Genomic DNA, 10648 nt, shown 5'->3' with positions numbered 1-10648 from the left:
ACATACAGTTAAATTGCAAATGTTTAGTTTTTTTCTATACAGAGTATACTTGAAGCTTATGCGAAATGTATTCAGATTTTTTTATCATAACATTTTTTTACTTAACCTTGGCGTATAAGAGAAGTACAGTGTAAATAAAATTAAAAATCTATTACCGCCCTAGAACGGTAATGGAATGAAAAAGCCCGTGAGCATAATTTAGGATACTATATTCGGCTTTTCGTGCATGTCATGACACTGTTTACGAGCAAGTGTGATGAAAAAATATTTAAATAGATTATTATGTTTTGTAAAAAGATTTGGAACAAAAGCTTTTGTTTGTAATGTTAGTATTTAATATAGTCCAACGAGGTTCTGCCGTAAAAACTGAAAACCCACTACACGTCAGTTTTCAATATTACAACATATTACTCTTATCAGTGTTATTTGCACTCACCTGACGGCCAGGAAGGCCTGTACGCACAATTCGCAGAACCAGCGGAATGGTGGCGCTTCCATTTTCCCACCCATTATCATTACCATCTCGTCCGTCAATTTGATATCGGGCTCGAAGCCGAGGTTACCGCCTGGCGATGACTCGAACATGAAGCCGAAATCTGGAAAGACAATTAAATACGGTGTTATGTAAATTTTAGCCGTTGTAGCTGTTTTACTGTTGTAGGTCTTTTAAAACTGTCTTATTTTTTCTGTCTTTATTTTCCGAAATGAATTGTATCAGATACTGTAATGCCTACTTTTGTGTTATGTCGTAGTCTTTTTCTTGCTTTTAGTTAGTCTTCAAATTCAATGATTGTTATAAGAAAGAACTTGCATTGAGTGCAGTTTTAGAATAACGTCTCACTCTTTTTTGTAAAGTTCAAAAAATAAGCTAACGTTTAATTTACATCGCCGCGTAATTGAATGGAAGCGAATGTTTGTGTACAATTTCGCTTCCATTACGTTTAAACACTTTACGAAAACAATTTACGTAAATTGAGCGTTATCGTAGTTATGCACAAATTTGCAAGAACAGAAAGGTAAGTGAGGTTGGTTGGTAATGATTTCATTTAAAAACATCTACTTGAAACGGCGGGGCCATCAAGGTCGCCAAAACCTCGATCAGTTAGCAATTAAGAAGTAATAAGAGTTTCCCGGGTTTTCTGGTGCTGTTAATTTGAGTGAGGAACTTTTATAAATTGGTTCTGGTCTGGATAGCTACCAAGGTGATTATTATTAAATGAGCTCTGACGCTGTCAGCTACTTTTGATAGTAAAAATCTTACCGATATGTATAAGATGTCCGTCAGTATCTAACATAATGTTTCCGTTATGTCGATCCTTTATTTGCAGCAGGAATCCGATGACACTGTACGCCGCCATTGACGTCACGAAGCACCGTCTAGCAGCCTATGGAGCGGTATAAATATTAGCACATCGTCTATTATAGCCTTGTTTGGTTTTGTTTTTGTACAATTATTATATTATTGCTACAATTTTACAATGTAAATTTCACATTACATAAAAAAGGAACCTATTGCAATATAAGAGAATATGTAATAGCAACGTTATGAGAAATTTAAAATTGCGTGTTTAGTAAAACCACCAACAATTGTAATGCGAAAAGTCAGTCTGAAGACCAGAATTACCAAAGTCTGTAGTATGAGTTTTGAAATGTATAGGATTTGACATTTCGCTGTGTAATGATGAATGGCTTCCAAGTTAGTGCCAGCGTAGCTGGCATGCCACGGCGTTAAAACTACATCACACCTATTAACTGCATTCACAATAAATTCCACCTTGATTTCATTGCTATTTTGCAGCTCCAATACTGTTGGTACGTAGCTTGTGCGCACATGCCTTCGACATAGCGAGTAATTTAATTTTTTTTTACCGAATTATCGTCTGACCTGAAATTCTCTAGTCGTCTCATCGCCATATTTCTTGAGGAAGTACTCGTACATTCCGATATCCGTCTGTCTGCCCAGCTGGTCACGAGATTTTGCATTTGGCACGCACTCTATTACACCACACTAAAATACATAATGCATAATTACCGGTTTTACAATAGCTATACTAAAGTCTATTTGTTTAGGTACTTAAGTAAATGTAAACAATTTTAATACATATTTTTATTGAAACATGCTTTACAAATGAATAGGCATAAAAATAGGCCTGCAATGCATGCAATGATTTTTATATCAAGTGAATTAAATAGAACACGTATATATAGTGTACGATATACATTTTTCAAATGGCTTTAACTTCGTTTGTAAAAAAGAAATGTGATATAAAGCCAGTGTCCCTGCCCCTCGACCCACGCAAAATTAACCGTATTAGTACGGGAATAATATAATTCGAGCGATACTATCGCTACTAGAGTCGTCTCTTAATACAAGCGGCGCTTTAGGCGTTTTACTTTCCACCGACGATATAACAGTGTATGCAGATAACAATGAAAAAAATTACTTACCCCAGGCGCGGTGGCAACAACTTTATAAGGAAACAGATATAAATCAAGTCCAACTTGCTGGAATATATTCTTAAAAAGAGATATGACTTGCAAAGCAAGCATATCTTGTCTAACATCGTCTCCTACTTTGAAGATCGCCGCTTGCCACATTTCGGCTGCTAGTGATGTGAATTTGTCTTTTCCTTCCTCTTTTTCACACCATCCTTTGCAATCTGAATCGTCTGAGCTTTCTTTTGTCGTTAGCTTTTCGTCCGAAACCATAGACAGAGCTAGTGCTTCCATTTCAGCTATGCCGTATTTTCGTACTCTGAATCTTGCCAAGTATGGGGCTTTAGCTGCGCTTTGCATTGGGGTACCTATTCCCGAAAAAATATAGATAAAAACACAGGATATTTTACAGAATGTATAACGAAACATATTACAGAATGTAATACATAATATATTTCAGAACGTATTCTGTGGATCTAGTAAAATGGGGTACAAGTCAAAAAACTCAACTTTACAAGGAGACGCGAAAAGCTATTAAAGCTTAATAATGATATTAAAAGCGTTAAATGTGTTCCGCGTTTCCTTGTAAAGTTGTAAAGTGGACTTTTCGACTTATACCCCTTTTCAATAGAGCCACAGAATTATGGAATGCATTACTTCTGTGTTATAGCTGGTACTACAGAATTTATTGGTATACTATAGTTAAAGCCCGTAAAGTTTTATATTTCGTTTATACGCAAACAAGGATAATCCCTGTGACACTTCATTTGACATTCGTCATAGGAATGTGGTTAAGTCGAAAGACTTTTAGTGCATATGATTTTTGAAGCAAAAGTTCTCTCATATAATTTTATTTTCTGACGTATTCTGAACAATGTATAGATGTGTGAAATGTTTTGTATTATATTGAAGGCATAAACCATACAACTATAATTCAAATAAATAATTAGATATTTAACATTTATCACATCATTAATTTATAGGTTTCAAAAAAGTAATATAATACGGACATGTTCATTCAATGCATTGGCTACATTGATTAAAATTCATACTATAATGCCGAATTTCACACATGTAAGCAAAAATTAGTATCGTGACATCCTTAGTATCGCAGCAAACATGGCACAGATCACGCATGATTACACAGATGTCAATGTACAAAATAAAAAAAGAATATCTTGAAAACGAAGACGTTGGTGAATCCGCGAATGGTTATCAAGAAAGCCTATTGGTGCATCAAAGTTAACCTCTGAATTAGAAAATGAAGGCCCAGATAGCTGTAAAAGTGATATAGATATAGAGCAATGGCGAGGCGGGAAAAATGTCGTTAGTAAAACCGCAGCAAAATAAAATGACCTTTCTTAAATGGCGCTTTGGCGACACTTAAATACAACTTGTTAGCACACGCGGTACTAGTGTACTTCATTTCACTGGTTAACTTATTCTGCACGTACAATTTACCACAAAATGTAGTATTTGAATCGAGTTATATGGACGCCTCGCCACTGCTATAGAGTTACCATTCCTGTCTTATTATACTCTAGTGTCGTGTTACTTAATATGTGACGTGACTCACCGCTTTTATAATCAATGTCTATAACCATTGAATCCGGATTCGAAGGTAGATAGCAGCCTGGTTGGACCTAGGTGATACAAATTAACTGTATTAACTACATGCCAAATATGACATATTGGTGCGAGATCCGACCTCCTATATAATATTCGATCTTATAGCAAAGAGCGATGTTTTTAAAGTGAATCAAATGACATTGTAGTCATAAAGGATCAACCTTCACTGATTCAATTTTTATTTGGTCAAAAACTACCAATCCACTACACGTCAGTCTGTTATTTATTTTATTATTAACAATAGGACTATAGTCCTCGTGGGAGTGTACAGTCAACTGCACATCAAGCAATACACTTTTGTTCGAATATGATCGTCAATTTGGTAATATTGATGCTTGAAACTAGGTATAATGAAGTTTTTTTTTCAATATCTAATGACAAAGAAGTCATGCGCCTGATGGTAAGCTACACGCCTGTCCATAACAGTTGCAGTGCCACTCAGAGTTTTAAATCGCAAAGATCTGAAGGGCATTGCCACTGCGCCCATCACCATGAGACATAAAGTCCCATGTGACAGTAATTTCACCAGCACCCTTACCCTTCAAAACCGGAAGACGGTAATGCTGACATTACTGCTTGGCGGCAGAAATAGGTAAGGTGGCAGTACTAACCTGGACGAACTCTTTCACAAGGAGCTGTACTGCTACAAAATATTATTCTACGTACTAAAGAAGATATGGTTATGTTGATTATGTGTGTAATAGTATTATTATTTACACTCTCTTTACAATTACATTACCCTTACCACCTTACCGCACATTCGCCTTATAGATTTATTTTGGCTATCTGCTTTAATTCAACTTCTCCACATGTCCGAACCACCTAATCATCCCTTTCTCTATCTTTATCACTGTCTTTCTTCCAACCATACTGAATTCGGAGTTCCTTACCTTGATATTCTTCAAAGCCTCCAAACAAGCACGTTTCCTTTCTGCGCCCTTCGGGTATGGTCGTATAATTCCGCTGATGTTCGTGATCTGACGGAAGAATTCGAACTCTCTCTCGTAGAACGCCTTGGCCGGTCCCGATAGCGCGTCGACAATGTTCTTCACTAAGCCGTCCAGGATGTCATACAAGGCAGCTAGAGAAAATAATTGAGGTTAAAATAGCTAAAGAACAATGCCCAAGTACCATATAGTCCTGGACCAGCTAAAAAAGTTTACAGGGTTTCATTTGTATTTCCATATAGATTCTAATTGTAATGGATGCATATTTTCATAACTTTTTTTATTTGTTATAAAGCAAAACAAAACCTTATAACTAATACAATCTAGCCATTTTACAAGACTAATAAGCAATTTCATGAATTTGACATAATTTCCTAAAATAAAAGTAGCTTATAAAAAGGAATTGTCCATCGACAAATTATCTTTTAATATTAGTTAAGGGGAAGACACTTTGTTTGTGTGTTCATAGTCTACACTAATATATATTTTACTCACTGTATATTATTTATATTCATATTTTTATAATTAGGGCAAGTTGATTTAAGCAACATTTTCTTTTTAAGGTTATGTTAATAATGAACATTGATAGTTAGATATTATTTTAAGATAAGTATATAATATGAAAAATCATTTTATTGAATTTGACCAACTTCTGCTGTCCCGATTTTTTCTTCCCATACAATGAAATCATACTTATAAGAAACTGAGTTTTTAGCATTAAAAAAAATTGTCAATAGGAAATGAAACTGTTTTTCCGGATTTAAATCGCGTATATTTGGATTTAAATCCGGAAAAACAGTTTCATTTCCTATGTGTAACAATCCCCTAAACCTAAGAACTCGATAAAAATTGTCAATTTTATTAATTTTGCGTGAAAAATATTTTGTTAATTTTGACCAACTTCGGCTGTCTTGATTGTTGTCGTCAAGATAGCCGATAAGTACTAAAAAAATTTGATCAATTTTATTCATTTTTATGGACAACTCACGCTTGGATCAAAAAATTTACTATAACAAAATTATTTTCAAAAGACTTAATGACTTCCTAAGGCAGTTTCCTTGTATGTTCTATGGTTTCGGATTTTCCCAAACAGTCCCATTAAAAAAAAACACTCTGTATAAGATGTACTCACGATCTTTATGATGCATCTCCTCGTCAGTGTACATGTTTGTGTGCATGTTCCATATCATCTGGTGGGCTACCACTTGCGACTTCTTCGCTAGTGTCTTTATTAATTCTGCCACGTAGCCCATCTGCAAAATTATAGTTACCGGTATTATTATTAGGGTGGCTTCGTCAGGGTTCTCATTAATACTAGGGTGGCTTCGTCAGTCCGTCAGTTCGTTAGTCCTTATTATTAATACCGTCGCTTGGTCAGCACTTCATCACTGCAACACGCGATTGATCTATTGTATTCATCACTAATTACAACTAGAACCCAAATGGGCGGTCAAGGCGAAGTTACCGTTACCTAACTAAGGTCGTCCTAAAGAAAAGTCAGATCAAGAATACCCTTAACCGACAGCGTGTTTCATGTTAATGAGGCGGTAGAGTGTCATGACGCGTTTACACTAGATCTACAAACATGTTTATAATGTACCGTGTATTTAGGTTTTCATGATTGCTACGCATGGCAAATGAAACTATTCTTTCGAATCTAAAGTGCAGGTCACACCGCCTACGAAGCTTTCTTTTTGTGGGGAAATCCTCCTAAGATATGGATGTATGGCCCTCATTTCGTCTCTATTTCTGGTTATATACTCGATGTCTCAGGGTGACAGACGCAGTGGCAGTGTTAAAGTTCTGAGTGGCACTGCAACTGCTATGGACTCGCCGCGACACGCGTGTCGCTTACCACCAGGCGCACGACTTGTTCGTCTCTTAGTATCATAAAAAACGCTCGATACGTTGGTTTGTTTGAAAAACACATATACAAGTGTTAACGCAAAAGAACTCCGGCGCCACTGGGCCACCCGCGCCCCTCACTCGATTCATTCCGCCATCGTAGCTAAGCGTGCTCACAAGTATTACCCTTGATTGTAAGCAAATTGGAATACACGCTTACAAAGGTTTTTTATGTCATTTTATTTTATTAGCTAAATCCTTAATAGTAAAGTATTAACACAAGATTTAGATAAAATAATTTAATTTCCAATATCGTCGCTTAGAGTAAGACCTCGTATGTGATTTCTAGGTATTTTTTCAGTACGTGGACGGAAAAATGTGGTGTAAAATGTAGTAAACGCAATAATGTTTGTAGTTAGCATTTTAATTAGTTAAATTATACCTCTTCCACATAATATATTACTTTAATAATATATTTAAGCAAGAAATTTATAGGTTTTTCTTCAACAAAAATCAGTAAAAACGAACCGTGTGAAAACGCGTATGCGATTTTTTCACTCTTAAGGCGACGATATGTTTACAATTTTTCTTATTTTGTTTATTTATTTGTATTCAGGTTACAAAGACCCATAAATACATACCTTATAAACTAACATACATAATAATACAATAAGACACTAATGACTAATTATTATTTACACGTTGGACGCAACGTGGGTGTCCGATAGCCGGCCTCGGAAACATCGGCACCCTTCGGCCAATACTCATCCTTCATGAAGGTCGACAGATCGACCCCTCCGACGTAAAGTATCGTATGTCGAAATTGCCAAGTTTACAGGGAAACGTTTTAAAGTTCTGAATTCACTGAAACGAACATAACACGTGACTTTGGCATTTCTCAGTTTTATTCGGCAAAGCTCATTACTCACATAGAGTATTATAAAATCCTAGATATTGGTTAGATGATCTATGGTGATCACTCTTTCAGTGAATTCAGAACTTTAAAACGCTCCCCTGTAAACTTGGCAATTTCGACATACGATACTTTACGTAGGAGGGGTCGAGATGTTGAGTTGGCACTCTCACCAAAAATTAATTAAAATTTACAATGTGGCGGGGCCCCAACTGCTCGACTCTCAGGGTAGCATTGGTTTTCAACCGTATATACTCCACAATATCGGGGCAGACTTTGTGGAGTAATGAAGCCGTGACACGCATAACAACGTCTTCGGTATCGCTGGACGCAGTAAATGATTTGATAATATATGCGAATAGAATTATGCAAACATTCATCATATACTTACAGTATCATGCCGCAACGCCTGGATCAGTTGCGGTATATAAGTCAAAACAGCGGATGATGGATACGATTGTAGCGTGCTGACGGCCGCCTGGGCAGAAAGGGGGTGCGGCGGGTACTGCCGACTGAAGTACGACAGGGCTTCGACGGGTGTGACTTTCGCCCAAGTTATCATGTGAACCAACTGGAATAAGAATTATGAAAACTATAGTAGAATGGAGAATGGTTGCTTCTCAACAGAGAGGTTGCCGGTTCGCACTCCCATGGCGGCACGCACCAATGGCTTTAATTTCTAAGCTGCGTACATTTGTATATTTGCGACTATTTAGTAGCAATAACTCTCGTCAACTGTAAAGAAAAACATCGTGGTGAAACTTGCATGTCGAAGGTTCATAACTCTTGGAAAACGTGTCAAGTTACCAACACGCATTGTGCCAGCGGCGGACTGTGGCCTAAACCTCTTCTTAGAGTAGGCCCGTACTCAGCAGTGGAATAAAAAGGTTTATTTTTAAAATATTAACAACCTTGCAGGACTAGATTACTACCATCCAAAACAACAACTTTTCTTCCCTTCTTGTGTTATCGAGTTGTCAAGAAGCGACAGCCATGTTAGCTTGAGGCACCTGTAAAGGTACCGGCTGCGGTGAGAAGGTTCTAAAATATCTCACTAGATGTCACTAGCGACAGTGATTGGCGAAAAATCCAGTACAAAGATCTAGGTCTAATATGCAGTTATGTCAACTTGAATTCGCTAAGGCATGAACACCCTTACCTCATGTGCGTCGTTCAACAGAGTTTCCGTGGTGACAAGGTACTTCAACGCTTGAGGTACGTGGCACACAGCAGTCGGATTTGCTTGCACCTTCCTTTTTATTTCTTGTACGATTGCTTCTTGTTTTAACCTGAAATGGAATGAAGTAATTCGTTCAAGGTAGAATCAAAGATGTCCAATATAGGACGTCCTCGTCTCTATATAACCTCCATGTCCGATGGCCGAAGCAGGACTAAAGCGGACAGGGGGGAAGCGTGGCGGCTCTGGCTAGTATGGGCGGACCACGTGCGAATTTAAGTATTTAATTCATATTATTAAAACAAATACACATTTTGAAAATGTACGGAGTATACGTTAAAGAAAAGATGTAGTTTTGTTATTATTTAAAAACTGATTACCTTCCGTGAAGTATTTATGCCGTACTAAGGGTGTACTTTGCTTTTAGAGATCACTTCAGTTTTTTTGTACCGAGGAAACTACAAGTAATCGTGTTTCCAAAAAGTATGATTTATAAAGTGAATCCTTATACATATCCTTATATCTTATACATAAGTTTCATAACTAAAGCTTTAGTAATAAGGGATCAAACGAACGCAATTATTTCGCAATTACGTATCGCTGCCTCGGCGCAGTCCTTCGAGAAAAAATTGTTTTTCAACACTATTGTTCATGTTTAAATGTTATGTATCAAGATTCCGAATACTTTAATATCGTATTATGAGGGTGACCGTGAATAGTTTTGTCTGGAAATAAACTACATACAAGCAACATTTCTTTTATTTAGCAGTCGTGAACGATTTAAAATAATTGGAATATTGTGTAATCTAATTGTCTTTATTATGGTAATTTTTTTAGTCTTTACCTTTCTGGCAGGAAAACGGCCAATACTGGACTGATGTCCCAAGCAAGCTTGGCAAATTCTCGCCACGTGCGTTCCGTTTTAATATTAGCTCGCCAGATTGCTATGTTGTCCTCACCAGGCACCGCTTGCTCAGGCCGGCTGTGTGGATTGTGCCACGTGACTAGGAATTCTATTTCGACAGCCTGTAAAGAATACAGATTTTTTTTGTGCTAAGGAATCATCATCAACCCATTTATACGTCCCACTGCTGGGCATGTGTCTCCCCTCAGGTGAAGGTTTAGGCCATAGTTCGCCTAATGCGGGTTGGAGGCTTCACACGTTTGCCTCTACCACAACCCCTTAAATCAATATTACTTTAACCTTACATTGACTTTTCAAAGTAAGCTTATTATAATGTTAAAACTATGATGTTTTATTGGCAGCTTTGTGACTATTCATTCACTCAGTCAGTACTATGGTGCGACTTTTACATTAAAGTAATATTGCTCTTATGTCAAATTTAGCAATCTAAATAGTTACACGGATGCAATGGAAACAATATTATTTTCGAATAAATTGTCTAAATATTGATTTGTAATGATTAAAAATTAAGTTAAACTTATTTATTTACATGTATCTCTTCAATTAATAGTACATAGGACATAATTTGTCATTAAATAAAAATACGCGATGTTCATTTCGTAAAATTATGACAGCGACATCTATATGCTCCATGGCGACAATAACAGTTGACACTAAACTATAATTCCGAATTCATAACGTGACAATCAAGACTCAGCTTGTTTTATTTAATTTTCTTCATGAAAATGTAGAAAAATAATTGAAAACAACGTAATTTGCACAGATTACATTATTAC

The 10648-nt window shown here is 36.7% G+C and overlaps 1 protein-coding gene across 1 annotated transcript in view; it reads right to left on the bottom strand.

Moving 5' to 3' along the window:
- Positions 1-10648, bottom strand: part of LOC113225450 (phosphatidylinositol 4-kinase alpha) — a 72762-nt gene that overhangs the window by 3369 nt on the left and 58745 nt on the right. Inside the window, exons 23-32 of the mRNA XM_026457764.1 lie at positions 9792-9973; positions 8930-9059; positions 8162-8341; positions 6145-6265; positions 4956-5146; positions 4013-4079; positions 2449-2804; positions 1886-2008; positions 1262-1385; positions 437-596 (exon numbers count right to left, since the gene is read on the bottom strand). Of these exons, the coding sequence (XP_026313549.1) occupies positions 437-596; positions 1262-1385; positions 1886-2008; positions 2449-2804; positions 4013-4079; positions 4956-5146; positions 6145-6265; positions 8162-8341; positions 8930-9059; positions 9792-9973 (1634 nt within the window). The remainder of the gene's footprint in view (positions 1-436; positions 597-1261; positions 1386-1885; positions 2009-2448; positions 2805-4012; positions 4080-4955; positions 5147-6144; positions 6266-8161; positions 8342-8929; positions 9060-9791; positions 9974-10648) is intronic.

The sequence above is a fragment of the Hyposmocoma kahamanoa genome, unplaced genomic scaffold (genome assembly GCF_003589595.1).
Source record: "Hyposmocoma kahamanoa isolate Upper Pololo Valley unplaced genomic scaffold, ASM358959v1 160, whole genome shotgun sequence".
Taxonomy (NCBI): Eukaryota; Metazoa; Arthropoda; class Insecta; order Lepidoptera; family Cosmopterigidae; genus Hyposmocoma; species Hyposmocoma kahamanoa.
This window is presented reverse-complemented; position numbering and strand designations above follow the sequence as displayed.